The 19,489-nt window shown below is 45.6% G+C and overlaps 3 protein-coding genes across 8 annotated transcripts; 1 reads left to right on the top strand and 2 right to left on the bottom strand.

Moving 5' to 3' along the window:
- Nucleotides 1-7: 7 nt before the first annotated feature.
- LOC124463934 lies at nt 8-2,719 on the top strand. The gene is made up of 3 exons (XM_047015772.1): nt 8-1,938; nt 2,153-2,227; nt 2,343-2,719. Exons 1-2 carry the CDS (start codon nt 8-10, stop codon nt 2,223-2,225), a joined length of 2,004 nt encoding a protein of 667 aa, XP_046871728.1. The 3' UTR covers nt 2,226-2,227; nt 2,343-2,719.
- A 1,161-nt stretch (nt 2,720-3,880) lies between these two features.
- On the bottom strand, nt 3,881-14,855 carry add2 (adducin 2 (beta)). 6 transcript variants are annotated; one of them, XM_047015766.1, is made up of 15 exons: nt 14,568-14,855; nt 11,053-11,215; nt 10,277-10,418; nt 9,907-10,058; nt 9,552-9,632; nt 9,138-9,287; nt 8,895-9,038; nt 8,303-8,401; nt 7,974-8,150; nt 7,448-7,693; nt 6,625-6,738; nt 6,428-6,514; nt 6,179-6,302; nt 5,811-5,897; nt 3,881-5,065 (listed from the first exon to the last, which is right to left on the bottom strand). In XM_047015766.1, the coding sequence occupies exons 2-15, from the start codon at nt 11,200-11,202 to the stop codon at nt 4,794-4,796; spliced, it is 2,025 nt and encodes a 674-aa protein (XP_046871722.1). In that variant the 5' UTR covers nt 11,203-11,215; nt 14,568-14,855; the 3' UTR covers nt 3,881-4,793. The 6 variants fall into 6 exon arrangements, with proteins under 6 accessions (XP_046871722.1, XP_046871721.1, XP_046871727.1 ...); XM_047015765.1 differs by having other exon boundaries at nt 11,053-11,234; nt 14,568-14,853; XM_047015771.1 differs by lacking the exon at nt 5,811-5,897 and adding an exon at nt 5,285-5,318 and having other exon boundaries at nt 11,053-11,234; nt 14,568-14,843.
- A 2,125-nt stretch (nt 14,856-16,980) lies between these two features.
- On the bottom strand, nt 16,981-18,885 carry figla (folliculogenesis specific bHLH transcription factor). Its single transcript, XM_047015626.1, has 4 exons — nt 18,691-18,885; nt 17,841-17,987; nt 17,621-17,710; nt 16,981-17,217 (listed from the first exon to the last, which is right to left on the bottom strand). Exons 1-4 carry the CDS (start codon nt 18,874-18,876, stop codon nt 16,981-16,983), a joined length of 660 nt encoding a protein of 219 aa, XP_046871582.1. The 5' UTR covers nt 18,877-18,885.
- Between the last annotated feature and the right edge of the window lie 604 nt (nt 18,886-19,489).

Raw genomic sequence — 19,489 nt, 5'->3', positions numbered from 1 at the left:
AAACATCATGGAGGCAACAGCAGCATGTAGGCGACAAAGCAGCAAGGAGGGGTCCTATAATCATTTAAGAGAGTTTTACGACAAAGTCGGTGAAAATGGGAACAATCTTACATTTCTGTGCAAACTTTGCCCACCGGCTGTCAAAAAGAAAATCAGCACATCAGTCACGTCTTCAGCAAACCTGAAACGGCACATTGAACTGAAGCACCCGGTTAGCCTTTCAAGGTATGTGCAAGCAAATAAAAAATCAAAAGACAGTCAAGACAGATCCTCGACCCAAATCCCATTAACTGCGTACAGTAACGGCGTTGATGTCATCACCCAGCCGCAGCTTGACAACCTGGTGGTGCAGTATATTGTCGGAGACTTGCTGCCTTTGAGGAAAGTGGAAAGCCCAGCTTTCATAAACTTAATTAAGGGGTTGCAGCCATCCAAAAAGGTTCCATCGAGAAAGAAAGTACAAACACTGTTAAACAAGAAATATAAAGAAAACATGTGTGAACTTAAGACTGAACTGTCTGAGATTGATGCTGTGTGCACAACAGCAGATTGCTGGTCTGCTGTGAACAAGGCATTTATAGAAATCACTATCCACTGGCTAAACAAAACAGATGTTTCGAAGAGACACTCTGTAGTACTGGCATGCAGGCAAATTAAAGGAGCACATACACATGATGTATTGGCAAAATTGTTGACAGATGTCTACAAAGAGTTCGAAATCCACAACAAGGTTGTGTGTACAGTGACAGACAATGCTGCTAATTTTGTCAAGGCATTCAACTGTTTCAACTTTGATCAAACTAAAAGTGAAGATGAGGATGAACAAGTGTCAGCCTTTGCTGCCGCCAGTGAGAGCTCAGATGAATATGCGATGGAGCCTGAGCCTCTCTCAGGTCTGGAACATTCCTCTCTCCCCCCTCACAGACGGTGCATGGCACACACTTTGAATCTCGTGGCCAAAGACACTGAAAAAGTTAGTGATGAACGTTACAGAACAATGTCGAGGGCAGTCTTTGCCAAAGCATCTGCACTGTGGAACCTTGTTAGGCTAAGTACAACGGCTTCTGATGCTGTGGAGGAAAAGCTTGGAATTGGCTTTGTTGTGACAAATGATATGAGATGGAATTCAGTCTTTCTTGCGATGGAGCGACTGTCTCGCATAGCAAAACTAACTACGAAGGCAGAAATGAACGTGGCTGAGGTCACCCCTAAAAATGATGCCACCCCCTTACACGATGAGCTCCTTTTGCACACTGTGAGTGACGAGTTTGGCTTTTGCAGATTCTCTCCACAGGAAGTCGAATTCATTCACATGTTTGCGGATGTGATGAGGCCTTTGGCACTTGCACTAAACATCCTCCAAGCAGAGAACAATGTCTTTCTTGGTTACCTGGCTCCAACCATTGTACAGCTGCAATGTCACATGAATGACCTATTGTATGAGAGCAGAAAGCCCACTGCAGTAGAGGGTCTCATTACATGCCAACCTCTCATAAAGACTATCTTAGAGTCACTGAGCACAAGGCTGGCAGGTCTTCTGGAGAAGAGGGAACATATACTCTCCGCTATGCTGGTGCCAAGGTTCAAGCTAGACTGGGTCCAAGATGAGGAGAAATGTATGCAGTACAGATTGATGCTGAGAAGAGAATTTCAAACCCTCGACTCTGATGACTCAGCTGCAAGAGAGTCCGGTCAAGCCCAGTCCAGTGGTGGAAGTGACAAGAAAGATCCTGCTGAGTCATTCTTCAGATTTAACAAAAACACTCAGGTTCATAAAAAATCTGAAGTGGACGCCTATCTGGATGCCCCAACCACAGATGGGTTTGATGAATACATGCAGTTTTCAAAGCTCAGAAGGCTGTTCATACAACACAACACTGCCCTGCCCTCAAGTGCTCCAGTAGAGAGGCTTTTCAGCATCGGTGGTCTAATATTCAGGTAAGAATAAACTATGATTATATTACATCATTATTATTATTTGGTAATAAGTAGAGTAAATACCGAGCCTCAATCATAGTTCTTGGTGATATTATTCTAGTTCTGGTTTTAAATATAGAAATGTGGTAAAATGAGTTCAGTTATTGTCTCAGTCCACAATTCCTTTACCATTTGCCATAATTCTGATGTTAACATCTGTCGTTATCTCATTCAGACCCAGGAGAAACTGGCTGGCAGATGCCAACTTTGAGAAGCAGCTGATCTTGAATGCCAACAAAAAGTTTTGAAGGTATATTAAATATAGCTATGATCTGTTGATTGGGCTATAGAAGTGCAATGTAATGCCATGGGTATGATGCAGATGTGACCTGCATTAAAGTAACAGAGCATAATTGTTTTCATAGGAAGCAAACAACTGCAGATCCACCAGGGAGAGACCACAGTGACCAATGACAGAAGATCTTCATTCAGATAAGAGAAAATAACTCTGTCCTTGGCCCCTGCAAACATTTGTGTAATTATTATTTTAGTTATGTATGTGGACTTTAACTAGTGACAGATATTCACTTAGTTCAGGTATTTTCACTCACTGGACAGAAAGTAGAAGCACTGTCTATATGGCCTTGGACTCTGACTGAGTCTTTTAAGTCATTATTCTTTTATTTTTTTTAAACTTAATTATTGGGCAAACAATCTAAAAGTGCCTCAATAATGTTGCCTTATGAAGATCAAATCTGACACATAGTTGCAGCGTTAAACAAATAAAATAATATTTTTTGGAGCTGTGGACTTTTGTGAAATATTGTTGAATTATGAACTGAACCAGTTCATTTTAAAAAGCGCTACAATTGTCTGTGATCTGCAGTGATCGTTTCGGCAGCTGGTCTGATTTTTTTCGCGAGACGCTTGCGAAATCGGCTGCAGCGTGATAAAAGACACCATATTAGTTGATATATTTGAATACAAAAATATTTCATTAAGATTTTACTACATTTATTATAGATTATGGTGAACATTTGTCAAGTTGTAGACTTTATAAAGATTTTTTTTAAATATAACTTTGGAAGCCTTCGTACTTGCCGGCACAGATGTCGGCAAGCTGATGGTGATGGATATCAGCCATCATGAATGCTGAGCACTCAGCAGAGAGGTCAGGAGGTCACACAAGATCAAAGCTTGGTACTCGAATCTGAAATGGATCTTTAACATCATATCAATGTGCTTGTGTGGCTCAGACAAATGGAGAAGAGGTCCATTTCAGTCAGCACCTCCTTTTCTAAGGGGTTTATCTGCACAAATGGCCTGGGATGTCTCTGTGTCTTTGAGAAGACAAAGAGAAACATGTCTTATTCCTCTGCAGCATTGTGCGCCATGTTTCACAATAAAGGTGAAATGGCAACACTGAACACCCGCGTCTGAACTGGTCATTTGAGTTTGGGTCATTATGAAAAATAAATATTGTGTAAGTACAGAGACTGCCTGCAGTTGGTTTAGTTGAGGTTGTTTTTGTACACAGTTGTAGATATTCTAAAACACATTATCAAACTGAATTGTCTTTCAGATCTTAATGTTGATGTCCATTGCTGAGGTTTCTGTTCAGTGTAGCAGATATAGTCTGGGAGAAAAGGCCGCCCTGACAATTTGATTGGTCCAAACCGAACAGCTCCTGTTCGGACATACTTTTTCCCAAAACTAGCAACCCGAGACCCAACTTCCCGACCAAATTTGTTTGTGGGCGGGGATAAGTTAGACTGGCTTCCTTTATGCCCTCCCCTGGTCACCTGATGGGCTGCAGGCGTGACCAGTGCCAAGTGGCTGTAGCACTTGCACAGGCAGACTCCCTCTATCACCTCCCCAAATCTCAGCCAATGGACCCACCCATTCAAGTGTAAGCATAATTATAAATATTTATTCATCCTCTAATAAAACACATCAAACTAAATTGGACAAAAATCAACTTGATGTTTAATGACTGGTACATAGTTTTTGCAACTTTCACTTTACATTCTAACATGAAAAATAACTTAAAAACCAACAGACATCACACATCAGCATTTTAAGAACAGCTAATGATCATAAAAATAATTACAGCTGTAGAGGTATTGTTTACACACTTCAAAGAAAAAGGAGAAAAGTGGAATGTTTCGTGCCTTCTCTGGGTGGGGCTTCAATTGCATCAACAAGCACAGGATTCTTCCTCAATATACTTTTTTTACTTGATATTAGTGACATTTAAAGCAGCCTGTTGAATGTTGGGAGCTTTAGTTTTCTTCAAATGAATCATTTATTTGTCCCTGCTGTCTATAGTTAGTTGAAGGGGAGCCAGCGTTCGGTTCATTAAGAGCATTTCATAGCATATCAGCATTTTTCTACATGTACTGTTCTGCACCTGCACTCGCAATACATTTCTGTGACATTCATTTGACATTCAAAAACCAATAAACATTAGCCGATGATTTTTATGTTGATGCTGTGAAGCAGTTATGATTATATACATGTGTGTCAAGTGCATGATGCATGAGATAGGTGCATAAATAATGAGGGATGTTGCTGATTCTAGTTCAACTTGCAAGGTTGTGGATGTTTTGAAAGAAGATTTTATGCAACGATAGTGGAGGGAAGAATGAGTGAGGTACGACAGACAAACACCTGATCAGATTCTAATCCTATGTGTAAAACAAGAAATATTTAAACACAATCTTTCAGAAATGGTTTGATATCACGGAAGCAGGTGAAAACAAAAACATGATCGTGAGCCATTAGAACTTATGGGCATGTGTGCACGTGAGTTTATGTGTGCACGTGTGGTTAGAAGCGTGTCAAGTGTCACAATAGTTTGTCCATGTATGCATCCCTCAAGTTTCTGCCTTCTCTTTCTGCTTCTTGCTCTTCTTCAGGAAAGAGGGCGCCTTGAACTTCTTCTTTTTCTTGGAGGGGGACTTGGAGGGCGAGCCCTCCGGGGTGGTGTTGCCCGGGGGCTTGGCAGCCGGGGCAGTGGGCGTGGTCGAAGCTGGGACTGAGGTGTCATTGGTCGACAGGGCCTTCATCCCTTTCTCCAGCTCCTCCGTCTGCTCTTTCTCCTCCTCCCCTTTGCCGTTGGGAACCGGGGAGTCCGTCTTTCCCTCGTCTGGGCGAGGGATTGTTCGTGCGAAACGAAACGAAAGCGGAGGTCAGAATAGAGGACTTTTGTTTGCGCGGAGTAACATAGTGTAGTGACATGACGTGGTGACTTTGCACAGTAACATTGCTTACAGGTAGGTACGTATTATCGCAGCTGCTTTGCAGAGTGCCTAACATGCTTGGTTCATGAGAGTGCAACGGTCTTACAGCTTTTCTCAGTACTTACTATTGACACAAGATCTTAGCACCAGAGGTGTGCCCTATGAGTGACAGGTCAGAGGGACATAGACAAGGACAGACACAGAAAGACAGAGGGAGAGAGGTACACAGCGTGGGTGTGGAGACAAGTGGACCGCACTACATGATGCTGAAAATGTGACACGTTTACAACAAAACTAAAGAACTACAACCACACACACACACACACACACACACAACAATACCATCCTGACAGACACCCCTGTTACTCATTCAAGTGTCTTCCCAAATGCATTTAGAGAGTCAAATTAGGTCCCTATATCTAGCCGTTAGTTTGAGTTTAGAGTCTGGAGAAGCCGGGTTCACTATGTTTGATGAGAGTAACATGGGCTTTCAATGAGCAAGTCAGGAGGCATTGAGAAGAGCGACAGGTAAGTCGTTCCATATTCAGATATGGAACCGACATGGGACCATGAGTGAAAGCAAGCCCCAGGTAGCCTGGATGCAAAGCAAGCACAGCACATCTGTCTGAGCCCCAGGGAGGGGGTGCTCACCTGGGGGCGGAGGGTCACAGGGGGGAGGGGTCTTTGGAGGGGAGGTAGCTGGAACGGTCTCTGTGTCGTTCACCACCTCCTCCCCTTCTAATAAACACACAAATACCCACCACACACACACAATACCCACCACACACACACAAATACCCACCACACACACACACACAAAGAGGAAAACAGAGGCACAGTGCCCAAGAAAGGTGAGGATGTGCTTCGAGGCGTGCAAAAAGTGAGTATATTGTGAGGCAAAGTAGTGAGTAGAGCACAGGATAGTGAACACTACAGCTGTCTGTCTGGTGACAGGAGAGTAGGAGGGGCTTGAGAGACACACAGAGCTTGAGGGTTAGTGAGAAGACTGCCAGCCTTACCTTCTATCTGGCCCTCCTGGTTTCGCTGCACCTCCTTGCGATACTCCTCCAGCTCCTGGTCTGTCAGCTGGTTAAAGGGGTTCGGTGTCTCAGGCTCCAGAGGTTTTGGAGGTTCCACTGGAGACTAGGAAGACGGCAGATAAACATTTGGCCATCAGGACTTTCAATGCCAGCTCATTGAGATGATTAGGTCCCAGAACATTCATTCTGCCCCTCATGTCTTGACTACTGCAGCCTCTTGGATCTTACCGGTGGGCTGTCCACTGTTATGACACTGGCCAGCACTTGGGACTGGGGGCCTGCTGTCTTCATGTCCTGCCGGTTCTGCTGTCGGATCTGGGACAGAGAATTTAAGAAGTGAAGCGTCGGACAACCGAACATATTACATGGTGTGACCCACATAGTGAAAGGATGGGTGAATTGGAGAGAAAGGAAGGCTTGTTTACCTTGTTCCGCGTCTCAAGCACTTCCTGGGGGTTGGTGAAGAGAGGGACAAACTGGTTGGGGTTCTCTATTTTGATGGCGGTGCTTCCAGCCTGGGTCATCTCCTCCTTCAGCCACTGTGAGTAGGGAAAACAATAGAACAATATCCCACTAATCATCAATATGAACATGGCTCAAGTCTCTCAGTTTGGTCAGTTCAACAGCAGCGTCAGTTCACCAAAGGAGTGCTGATCAGAATAAAAGGGTCCACATCTTGAATTCAGCTCCAGAGTCGACAGTCTGGATGCCATATCCATCATCAACATGCTTTTCATACATTCAGTCAGTGTGTTGTGGAACACAGAGGACCAGCAGAGCCAGTTCCCACCACTAGAGGGCAGGGTCTGTACAGTAATCGTCAGGCAATGTGCTTTCCCCTGCAATGCAGAGGACAGGAGCGGAGGGGAGGGGAAGGGGGCTGAAGGGAGGGGGCGGTACAAGAGGGGAAGGGAGTGGAAGAGAGGGTGCACAGTCTCCTCCCAGTGATGTAAGAGGGTCTTTTGTGTTGCTCCGTCTGAAACAGACTCCACATCCTGCTCTGTTTTCCTCCCAGTGACGGACAGCACGCTAACACACGGCTAAAAGCCACTCTCCCATTTCCCCCAGAGAAAAGACATCATCTAAATCCATAAAATAGTGACACGCAACCTTTGCCATTTTACCACAATATAAATATATAAACAGCTCAAAGCAACGCTTTTTTTGTCCTTAATTTTTTGCATTGCATCAGCGATAACACTAAGGAATATTCAATAAGGTAAGAAACTCCCCTCCCCCTGTTAGTACCATGGTGCGCTGATGCCCAGGGCTGGCCTGGTCTGGGCTAATCCTCAGGTATGAGTTGGGCGTGTTGAGCCAGCGGGTCTTCTCCTGCTGGTGGCGCTGGGCGAAGGGGTGCTGGCGGGGCATAGGGTGACCCCCCTCCTCCTCGAACTGGAAGGAGGTGACGGTGGCGGGCACCTCCACCTCTCTCCGTGTCCGCGAGCGCTCCAGGAGGATGGGGAAGCGGTAGGCGTAGCCGGTGCGGTAGCCCTGGCACACAGCCAAGAGGGAGGTTTTACACGTCGATCATTTAGCATGACGCTTCTATCTCACATCCAATTAGCGTAGCGCATCCGTCGAGGATCAGAAGTGCACAGTTCTAACAGTATTTCAGGGGTTAGTAAAGTAGGCCCTGTCCCTAGAGCTCTCACATGTGTGAGACTATCTTAGAGTCAAGATATTTCAGTAAAAAGCTATGGTGGGTGGTGTGGTGCTCTCTTCCTCAAGTCCTTAATGTAAACACACTAGAAAAGGTGTGTGGTCGTCTCACCAGGTTGTCCAGGGTCCTCATAAGAGCCTCGAACTCATGTTCCCCGAGGCGAGTCTTGGTCAGGGGCCCGAAGGTGGAGCCGGCCCAGCCCACGGTCCCGGTGGGGTTGGGCCTCTGGGTGGTGCGGTCCAGCATGATGAGGTTCTCCGCTCCTCCGGCACTGCACAATGCTGACACCTGTCAGCACAACACAGGATTACAGCAGCTGGAACTCTGGCACTGGGACATCTCTCCCCCTCTCCATTTTTCTCTCTTTCATTCTCTCTCTCTCCCTCCCCCTACCCACCCACCATCTTTGTCTCATATGCCCCCTCCCTCCCAGCTGTCACCTGGATCTGACAGGCAGCCTGGATGTGATAGATGGTGTAGAATGCCTCCTCCACAGACTCCCCCAGGGCTACGATGCCGTGGTTCCTCAGCACCAGCACCTGAGAACACACACCAGAGACTGCAGCAGGAAAACACAACAAACTCCCACTGACCTCCTGTATCGATCGAGGAGAACCATCCTCTTTCTAAAATAGCCCAAGAACTGTGGCGCTTGTCGAACAATACGTTCTTTGTCCAGCAGACTAGGCTGAAGGTTTCTGTATCATAGGAGATCATAGCTCATGTGAGAGAGACAGGAGGGGGTTATTCTCATGTGAGTGAGAGAGAGACAGGAGGGGTTAGTCTCATGTGAGAGAGACAGGAGAGGTTAGTCTCATGTGAGTGACAGAAAGACAGGAGGGGGTTAGTCTCATGTGAGTGAGAGAGAGACAGGAGGGGTTAGTCTCATGTGAGAGAGACAGGAGAGGTTAGTCTCATGTGAATGACAGAAAGACAGGAGGGGTTAGTCTCATGTGAGCGAGAGAGACACAGGAGGGGTGTCGAGTTTTCCTGGTCCTGCTAATGACCCCCGACTTCCCAGGAGGCTCCTACCTTGCAGGTGGGGCCCAGGCTCTTCTGTAGCGCCACCCTGTCCTCCTCTTCCTCCATCACGCCGTTGTAATCATAGTAGGCCACGTCGCCCACGAGCAAAGCCTCGTGGGACAGCGGCAGGAGGCCGCATTTCATGGCAGACACCTGAGGGGAAACGGTGAGTTACCACCGTGACTGTGTGTATAAGCGTGCCTGGATGTGTGTGTGTCCTAGCCTGGCAGTGCCCCGGCAGGGCAGACTTACGGCGGCAGTCGCGGGGGTGTGGAGGTGCAGCAGGCAGCGGGCGTCCGGCCGGGTGGAGTAGATGGCGGAGTGGAGGCTGAAACGGCCCAGGTCCACCCCCAGGGAGGTGCTGCCCCTCTCCACCACCTCCCCCAGCACGTTCACCTTCACCTGGGACCAACACAACACTGCAGGCATCAGCACTGCTAACGCCAACCCCATAGGGCCGATGCGTCACGCTGTGTTTTTGTTAAAATGGTGAGAAGGTCTAATAATGCATCTATTTATATCAAGCAAGCATAATATACAGATTAAGCTAAGAATATTCCTTTTTGGTTGACTGAATTATTATTTTTTTAATCAGCAAATAAATTGTTTATGTCAGTAGCAACACGGTACTGTAGCATGGTGGTATCTGCTCTGTCGTGAACCCACCAGGCTGGATGCAGTGACTTCACCATAGGCCAGGCCTTCGGGCAGCACCAGGAAATGCTCCTGCTCCTTACTCACACGCAGCTGTGGACGAGGCAACACACACAGTTTACACACACGCTTCACTGTTCGAGAGTAAAACATATTGGGGAAAAAATTACCCCGGAAAAGAGATACGAAGAGTGGAACACACAGAGCGAGGGGCAGATTACGGAAGGGAGGATTGAAAACCGAGGCTGAGAGAGACCGAGGCAGAGGGGTGGAGGCAGAGAGAGACCGAGGCAGAGGGGTGGAGGCAGAGAGAGCGGGAGGGGGGGGGGGGGGAGCGGGGGGGGGGGAGCGGGGGGGTCCCACTCACAGTGAGGCAGGAGTGGCTGAACTGGGCCCAGCCGTAGAGATCCAGCAGGCGGTGGACGCTGGCCAGCTTGCAGCGCATCAGCCTCTCCCCCTTCACCATGCTGCTGGGCTCCCAGCCATGCAGGTCGTTGATGGGAGTCACCATCATCATGGCTGCACCGCACAGGGGGGGGGAATAGAGAGAGGGATGAAGGACAGAGAGATAGGAGGAGAGCAGGAGAGAGGGATATAGGAGGAGAGAGCAGGAGAGGGAGAAGGATGGAGAAAGTGAGAAGAGGAAACAGATCAATCTTTTAAGTATTTCTTGTACTAGATGTCCAAATATTACTCGGTGTGTGTGTGTGTGTCCTTGTGTGTGTGTGTCTACCTACTGGAAGGGGACACAGGCAGGGCAGCAGGGGAGCCGTGAGAGGCCATGAAATCAGCGATCTGCCTCAGAGCCCAGAGGTTGGAGGAGCTGCCTCCTTTCTTCATCTGCTCCTGGATCAGCACATCCAGCTCCTCTCTGAAGGACTGCACACATCACACAAGGAGAGTTGCACAATCACACACAGATACACACGACACAGGTACAGTCGCACGCAGATGCACACACGCAAAAAAACAACACACACAATGTTAGCTTACCACTTAAACACCCACACAGACAGTTACGGTTCATCCGATGTCTAAACCGAAAGGATGAGTCACCTCGGCTCAACAATGCATTCCATTTCCACCATTCTTAACGTCCATATTCTGTCTCCTGTCCACAGACACACTCCTCCATCTCCCTGGCTCTCTGTACCCTGAATGTGTCCCTCCCTCCGCACACAGTCACTACTACCTCACGCCCTGAGTTGAGGATCTTGTCTGCAGCCACAGCTGTCAAGTGATGATTCAGGGCAGATTACATCTGAGCTGTGGAGATAATCATATCTATAGGCCTCTAATGAGGGCCAGGGAGGGGGGAGAGGACAGAGGGATGGCCTGAAAGGGTGAAGAAGAATGGAGAGTGTGAAGGGCAAGTGTGGGATCGTTAGATGTGCCTTTTTCCAAATGTGGCTTTAAAGGTTATCTCTCTAAACACATGTGTGTAAGTAAACATATGTCTGTCCATAAGCACACCAACGTACACAAGTATACACACACACACACACACACTCACTGGGCTCTGGAGGATGCTGGAGACTCGTTTCTTATGCAGGGGCCCGGATCCAGGGGTGGAGTGTTGGGGGGAGAGGGGGTTCTCCTCTGGAGCCCCATCACTGGGGCTGAGATGCACCGGGGTGCCCTTAGGGGTGGGAGAGGTGCTCATCCTCCACAGCTCACTGGGGGAGGGGACGCCACCTTGGGAGAGCGGAGGCGAAGGAGGGGAGGGGTGAAGGAGGATAAGGGGACAGGTGGGAGAGTGGAGGAGAGGAGGTGGGGGTGGGAGAGAGAGGGGGGCTGATTAGCCAATTACAACGCACAGACATTTATTAGATCTCAAACGGAAACCTTCCAGAGGCACAGTTCATAGTAATAGCAGTAATAGCGTGTGGATTTGTAAGACTCCGATGTACCTGGACGATTATCAGAGGTTCACCAACTACTACCTTGTGCTTGAGCGACCGGAACATCAGACATGAAAGCCTCCCTTCCAGCCTCAGACATTAGAGATGTGCTACTCCCCAGAGGGTGCTGTGTGTGTGTGTGTGTGTATGTGTGTGTGTGCTTACTGAACCAGACAGGAGAGCAGAAACGCAGCATTGGCAGTAAGAGCTCAGAAGGCTGCATAATACCAACAGGAAGTCAGTCTCAGTAATTGGAGAACCAGCCTGGACTTACGGGAAAGGACTCCAGACAGGAGCCAGACCATCCCCTTTCCCCTCCCCCATTCAAACCACACACACACTCATAAATACGCAGAGTTTTCTGCACTAAGCAGATAAGGGCCCAAAAGCACCACACCCTCACTCCCGTCCTCGCCCCTCGCAAACTGACAGCAACACAGACAGGCCCAAACTGACAGCAACACAGACAGGCCCAAACTGACAGCAACACAGACAGGCCCAAACTGACAGCAACACAGACAGGCCCAAACTGACAGCAACACAGACAGGCCCAAACTGACAGCAACACAGACAGGCCCAAACTGACAGCAACACAGACAGGCCCAAACTGACAGCAACACAGACAGGCCCAAACTGACAGCAACACAGACAGGCCCAAACTGACAGCAACACAGACAGGCCCAAACTGACAGCAACACAGACAGGCCCAAACTGACAGCAACACAGACAGGCCCCTACAGGGCTCCGGAATCAACCACCCAGGAATATGAATATCTAGATAAGACTCGTTCTCATACACGTTCTATCTCACATCCAGATAGATCATGGTGCATCATGCTAACACAGACATGTTAGGTAGTCCTTTTTTATTTATTGATCCGTTTACACTACAAATGGTCAGAACTGCTTCCCCAGCCATTTAGACCCCAGTGACAGCCCTCAAACACAAACACAGTGACGGACTGATCAGTCCCTTTGTGTCGGTGTCCCACAAACAGAGAGGGGCCCAGCTGCTCAAAGGTAGCAGGCTCAGAGCTGCTCCCTCCTGGGAGAAATATAATGACTACAGGGCGTCACGGACATCTGCGGCCTCTCTCCCCTCCACCCGCACCTCTCTCCCCTCCACCCGCACCTCTCTCCTCCACCTGCCCCTTTCTTCTCCGCCCATCTTTCCTCCAAATGCCCCTCTCTCACCCACATGCCCCTCTCTCCTCCACCTGCCTCTCTTCTCCTTGTACCTCCTCCGCATTACCTACCCTGTGCCTCCTCCTCCGCATTACCCACCTTGTTTCTCAGACGAGTCAAAGAGTTTGGAAACCAAACTTGAAGAGGTGTCCATATGTCATCAGCAAATCATCTGATCTTCACTGCCCTGTCTGCATTATATCACCATAATACAACCAGGCAGGAGTGGGCTTCAGGGAGGCCACACCAGGAGAAATGGGGCACCCGGCTGATGACTCCACTAATAAGTCTCAGCTTGTGTCCATCCAAGTGGAAGAGAGCTTTGTGGAAACCGCATTAACTCCATGTGAGCTACATTCACTCATTGATTGATGGAAATGCATCCACTTTCACCGGATTGCTATGTTGGGCCTTTCACCTCTGAGAGAAATATATCCTCTGTGATATCCCATTTGGAGATAGGAATATAATTACATAAGTAGCCCAGGATTGGTTTATGTGGCTCCACTTTCATTAGGCTACTGAAAGAAAACATGCTTGTGGATACAATGAGTTATGTAACTTGTAACAAGTCTGTATTGTTTGTTGTTTACCAGGCAATTCAGCATACCCGGCAAGTTGATTTTAGCTACTGTAACTTCAAATCAGATATTTGGGAAACATAATTTTACTGACCATGAAAAATCTCATTTAATCTCAAATGGCAGGATTTAAAAGTTAACATATAGTCTACTGGACATGGGCCCAAACAGTCTAATACCATGTCAAATAGAGCAGAAATGTTATGTGGGTGCATCAAAGTTTACTTAGATAACGCGCTCATGTTAAACTGGGTACAGTTTAATTGTACAGTCGCTAGGCTACATTAAATACTGGTTCGATAATACATTACTGTTTGTATCTCTTCTATGCACAGGAGAAGATTCCATGTCATATAGGCCGCATGTCGTGTGCTGAAATCAATCACGAACTATGCTACTGAAAGCAATTCAGTTCAGCCCACTTGGCCGAAATAGTAATATGTCGTTGTCGTCTGCTGCCTATAACTCCACCACATAAGAGACAGCAACCCGATATATTCAGCTGACATTTACAGGCTGTTAGCAACCTAGGCTATAGCATTTCGCTCCAGGTAGGCGGCCGCCTGCCGCGTGCTGCCTAGCAACACCCGCGCAGCGCTGCAACATCAGCACCCACAGCGGATCATCTCCAAACCTGCCAACCGGACGTATGGCCATCCGCGACACACAGCAAAGGCCAATATCACATTATCCGTTGTAAATAAGTCTACGAGACTTGTGACAATGACAATCCCACCCACTGTAAGCGTCTAGTAGAATAGGTGAACCATGTTATGAGTAGCACAGAAGAAATAGCTGCTTTCACGTTTTCATAAGCGTCGTGACATCTGCCGAGAGCAGAAAGCCAAAATCCATCTGCACAACAATATGCATGCTGTGTGGGTATGCTAACAACAACCAAAACCAATGTGACCATAGTTCAGGGACATAGCGTATTTACATTACCTTAGCCTACAGAGACGAAATATAATGGCCAAGGCCCTAATATTAATATTCAAAGGCAGACACAAATCATAGGCCTCGGCTGGGACAGATTGAAAGTGATTAGCCTGGCTAATAAAATAATCGACCACAAGATCAGTGACCAGATAATTCAGCCTACTTTAGTGTTTAAAAACAAACACTTAATTTAGATTTCTGTATTTTGGGCCATTGCACCTTATGCTACACAATAGTAGTTGTTAAATTGTTAAAGGGTGCAATAGCACTAATGGTTTGAACCAGCATCTGTCTGTCGCTCCTCTGTATTTAATAATGTTCACCTTTCCCAGTTTGAAACAACATGAAGTTCTGGGTGTTGATTTGATGATTTTTTGAAGAAAAGAAACCTATCATCTTCAACATGAAAGGCTCCAGCTCACCTCAATGCATTCTCCGCGTCTTCTTCTTTGTGGATGCGCGTAACGCCCACAGCCTTAAATAAAAAACAAACTAAATACGCGATCCGCAGAGAATGAGAAGGAAAAAAAACTAAATCATCGATAAATGATTTGACTGTGGACAAGCCTACAACGCGTTTCGGGTCTGAAGGCTTTATTCTACGTCCCCGCTGTTTTTCACCGTTGACCGCGTATGGACCAACCAATTGCCACGCCTGCCGATTCACCGTTCTCTGTGGTTCCTGCGCTATAAAGCGCTCCCAAAATGTAGGAACTAAAAATGATATATATGGAAATCTTGGATCAGGTTTATTTTTATTTTATAAGTTGTTCTAACCCTAAATTACATCGTACACTTCAATTGTATCATTTGTAACATACAGATAAATGTTTTGAACCGCATTGCATTGAAATATCCAACCATGAATTATAGATCAAACTGGCACCATCTTCTGGTCAGAATGGGGAACCCTAATGGATAGCTAATGGAAGCCAACAATGACAATTGTTATATTTATAACAATCCATAATTTCTGTAATTTCTTGTGATCCTGCAGCTCAGTGGGGACATAGCCTAATGGTTTTTATTAAACGACTTAGTTCCAGTATTTACCTGAAAACGAAACATTTTCTGGTTTGCCTTAACCCTGTAACCAAAAACAATAGGTTTCCAAAAGATACTTCCCTAACACACAGAAAACGTCTACCTGTTCACGCTGCTGTTCTGCAGGTAATTATTGTAAATTTAGGAATACAATGCTTACTTTCTATAAATAGAAAACATCCACAAACCAGATAATGCTGACCATTTTATTACATGGAAAAATGTAAACCAATACAAATACAAACAAAAATATTGACCAATTTAATAAATTGTGGCATTTCTTCCATCCCGCAAATAAATAATTCACTACAGATTAGCCGACAAACAAAAATGTATATCAAGAAACTTCCCACCAAAATATTTTGCGTCTGTGTAAAATAATGTTTTTAAATCAGTTTCACAGACCTCAAACTCTAGAATCATCTTGAGGTGAAAAAACTGCATTGAATACAAAGATTAGGAGAACTGACTGCACCAACATTTCTCACCTCTTGTGGGCAACATTTAGCCATTCTTTGACCACAATCATTCAACTTTATACCACAAATCTCTGATAGGACCCCTATAGGATTCATCTACAGTATTCATCGAAATGTATACTTCAGCATTGTCTTTTGAGCTGATGAAACTTCATATCTGCACATGCTCAAGACCCTGAGTAAGTCATGAGAATCGTATTTTCTATGAAAACAAGCTAAAGACCCTGCCAAAGACAAGTATCCAGATTCTATAGCAATTTGCTATTGGTAAGGTATCGATGGGGCTATTGCAAACCTTCATTTTTAAATGGCTTTATTGAAGGTCTTAGAATTTATAATTGCATTTTATTGGAATTTATGTGCTGTGGTTTTGGGTAGCATTAGCATTCCCTTTCACTTTAGTAGAGAAAAATGGGCATGGCATAGTTTTCCAAGGCATTACATAAAGTGTTAGGCAATCATTTTGAAGGATGCTTCTATTACATGCTCTTGGATGAGTTTTCAGCTGATCTGGACCTTCTATAACAATACAGGTCACAAGGAACCATTTGCCTCCTCCGAGCTGCAGACAGAAGCTACTGAAGTTGTAAAGGGACGGCTACACGACAGCTGAAGGAAGCTTCTTGTAACTGACGAAGAAGGGTCCAATTAGGTGAAGAATTGAAAAAACGATATTTGCCTGAAAAGAGACTCCCTTTACCCAAAGAATGGTGGTCATCAATTGAAGAACCCAGTTCGGATCAAGTGAATGTATTTTGAGCATGTCAGGTTTTCTACTCATTAAATCTGAAATTCAAAGCTCCGGACTGATTGCCAATTGCACCCCTGCGTTAGCAGTTGCCAGGTTGATCATGTCAGAAAGCGTCACCTGATTGGCTATTTTATTTTACCGCTTGCCTGAGTCCATCTCTTTGACAATGCTTTGATGTCTATTTTTTAATATCGCTGACTTGAAAGTTGTGTCATTGCAGCAAAGGGATCGTTAGTGATACTATATATTTTAGTCAGTGATAATTAAGCTCTTCTAAAGCCTGGTGGAAACCATGTAATCGCTCCAGTTCTAGGTCAAAGTCAGGAACACGGCAGCGCAAGTATTAACCCAAGCACCATATATATTTGTTTACACTATAGTTGAAATGTAACTTAAACCAGATGTATATTAACTAGGTAAATGAGTCTGCTCTAAACACTGCATCATCTTTAGCTTTCAAATGGCATGACAGTTTAGGTGGATGTAAGCAATGTCTGGTTCCCATTCTTTAGCCTCGTTTGACACCAAATCTAACGTTCTAACAATTCCGTCTTGGTCCATTTATGAAGTGGGAGCAAGCGGCTCCATGCTGGGGCCAACATAGTTGGTTTGTTCAGTTAGTACCATAGTCTGATCCGGGGCCACTTGGAGGATGTACTGGTAGGTGGGCACCACACAATGGTGCAACACCAGCCCACCCATGTCTCCATCCGTATCTCCGTACTCTGCTGTGACAACAGGGACGGTCATGGTCACGGCATCTGTCATGTCTGCCTCGCCAGACACACCCTCCAGTATCTGTGTGATTAAGGGAGGGAGGTGTGGGGGGGGGGGGGGGGGGGGGGGGGGGGAGGGAAGTGTGTTGGGGGAAGGAGGTGGGGAGGGAGGTGTGGGGGGGGAGAGGGGTATTGGAGGTGGAGAGATGGAGATGCAAATTAGTTATTTTAATTTCTGCAGTTCCTATCTCGAGATGCGTGTAAGTTTTTTGAAAACACCGATTTCAACAACACCACTGAATTTAATGCCAGGGGTATCCCTGGTAGAATGTCAAAGCTTTCGTGTCCATCCTAAATGCACTTTAAGGGACTAGGACACAAACCTCTGTCTTTGCAATTCAGAATAAAACCAGAGATTAACCATCAGCATGTCAACATGGACATTGCTGAAATTGCCTGGTGAAATCTGCTCTATGGCTAGTCACCTCATCCAATCTCCACATGTCATTGGCGATGCCATCAGTGGTCGCATAGTTGATTGCATTCCTGAGGAAATCAGTGGGGCCTGCAGCATTCTGAAGAAAAACAAACTCTAAAACAAGCAGGTATTTTTCATCCAGTCAAGGGACAAGCTCAAAGTGAGAGGCTGCATTTCTCGTTATGTAACTAGTTCCGGCCAAGAGCCTGACACAAGAAATAACTCACAGTGTCGGAGTCCTGTAGTACAGCAACAAGTAGCCTTATGTATTCTGTGGCAGCCTTAAGAGTGTCTACTTTACTAGGCTTCCTGTCACGACGCATCAAAGGCACCATGCGCTTCAATCGAGAGAACATGCCATTTAAATTCCTTATCTGGAAAAAACAAGAACAATTCAGCCATTGGTCTAAACACTGCAGTTGTAATTCTGATACATTTTGGCATGACGAAGTGATGATCAGTAGGGTTTGAATCAGGAGGGTCTGACCCTCCTAATTAAGACTTGGAACCCCCAAAAGAGGTAAAAACAATAGGTCTGGGACGTTGATACATGCCCTGGAGAAGAAGTTGACACCACGATTGTCATTGTATAATTTGCACCCTGAGTAACTTAATGCACAATTGTATGAAAAGTGCTATATCAAGTCTTACTTACTTACTATGCACATTTAATACATCATAAACTGCTGAATTACCAGAGAAAAAAAGTGATTTATTGAATAGATTGCAGGAATATGACTCGATGCCAAAGTCATCAATAGTTTTTGTTGTCAGATGGATAGACAAAGGATGGGTATAGACCATTGGCTCGGTAAAGTTAATAATAATAAAAAAGGTAGATCTGTCGTTGTGTGGGCTTAGGTTGCTGTTTACATCTATAATGAGCTGAATTGAAACCTTGTGCTTCACGAGAGTCTCAGTCTGAGACTCAGGTCAGCATATCCTTTTATTTTTTTATGAATATGTATCTATAAACACGGTTTTATAACCGTTATCCTGTAACTGGCGATGTAGCATGTGGGGGACACTGACAGCCCCACAATAGGAGTATAATATTAATCTTTCTTTCCCACTTACTCTCTGGCGTTCCTTGGCATTGACCATTTGTCTTCTCTTCACAATTTCACTCCAATCTTCTGCGTCCACATACTGGCCGTTGGAACCGCGTCTGAATTTTGTAACATTGCAGTGAATAGGGAGCACCGGCTCACCTATTGCTCGCATTAAAATGTCACCCATTATTTCAGCCTCTGGGACCCTCATTGGACCTATTAGAATTTAAAATGTTAAAGTTAACAACATTGGAGGTCTGTCAAAATTGGTTTGTTGCCTGTGGCTGCCAATTTTACCTGTGGTCACGGTAGTCCCCAATAAATACCCCCCAAAACATCCACCTGTGTTTAGCCAGCCTCTAATTACGCACGTGCAGTGGGCCAGGTTGCTAGCACTACGTCACCACTAGAGGTCATGACTACTCATTGGGATTGTTCCATGGAACCTGAGATAAAAAATTAATACGTAAATACATAAATATATTATTGCACAATTGATATGAATACTTTAATGATCAAGTCTAACAATGGGAGTAATGGTAATCTACGACACTGGCAACATTATCATGAATGGGAACACCACGACAGGACAGACAGTAACTCAGATACAATACTACATTTTTGATTGTTATTATAAGTCTCATTATATATTTGAAAGCCTCTTTATAACAGTAAGTTATACAAGCTCATAAATATTAGCTGATAGCCTATTCAATATGTATCCTTATAAACCTAATTTGAAGACGAGAAAGTGTTGTTTTGGAATAGCCTATCAACTTTATTTTTTACATGTACAATTTGATGTTGTCGACAATTAAGTTTAC

This window comes from Hypomesus transpacificus, unplaced genomic scaffold (assembly GCF_021917145.1).
Source record: "Hypomesus transpacificus isolate Combined female unplaced genomic scaffold, fHypTra1 scaffold_31, whole genome shotgun sequence".
Lineage (NCBI taxonomy): Eukaryota > Metazoa > Chordata > Actinopteri > Osmeriformes > Osmeridae > Hypomesus > Hypomesus transpacificus.
The sequence above is the reverse complement of the archived record's forward strand: the minus strand, read 5'-3'. Positions and strand labels throughout refer to the sequence as shown.

Coding starts and splice junctions, on each gene's coding strand:
- figla (XM_047015626.1), bottom strand. CDS start 18,876: ATGAGGGTCCCAGAGGCTGAAATAATGGGTGACATTTTAATGCGAGCA. Junction 17,711..17,840: donor TACTACAGGACTCCGACACT/GTGAGTTATTTC, acceptor GTTTTTCTTCAG/AATGCTGCAGGCCCCACTGA. Junction 17,218..17,620: donor ACATGTGGAGATTGGATGAG/GTGACTAGCCAT, acceptor TTAATCACACAG/ATACTGGAGGGTGTGTCTGG.
- add2 (XM_047015766.1), bottom strand. CDS start 11,202: ATGAGCACCTCTCCCACCCCTAAGGGCACCCCGGTGCATCTCAGCCCC. Junction 7,694..7,973: donor TGAGGACCCTGGACAACCTG/GTGAGACGACCA, acceptor GCTGTGTGCCAG/GGCTACCGCACCGGCTACGC. Junction 5,898..6,178: donor CCAGGAGGGCCAGATAGAAG/GTAAGGCTGGCA, acceptor TGTGTTTATTAG/AAGGGGAGGAGGTGGTGAAC.
- LOC124463934 (XM_047015772.1), top strand. CDS start 8: ATGGAGGCAACAGCAGCATGTAGGCGACAAAGCAGCAAGGAGGGGTCC. Junction 1,939..2,152: donor ATCGGTGGTCTAATATTCAG/GTAAGAATAAAC, acceptor TATCTCATTCAG/ACCCAGGAGAAACTGGCTGG.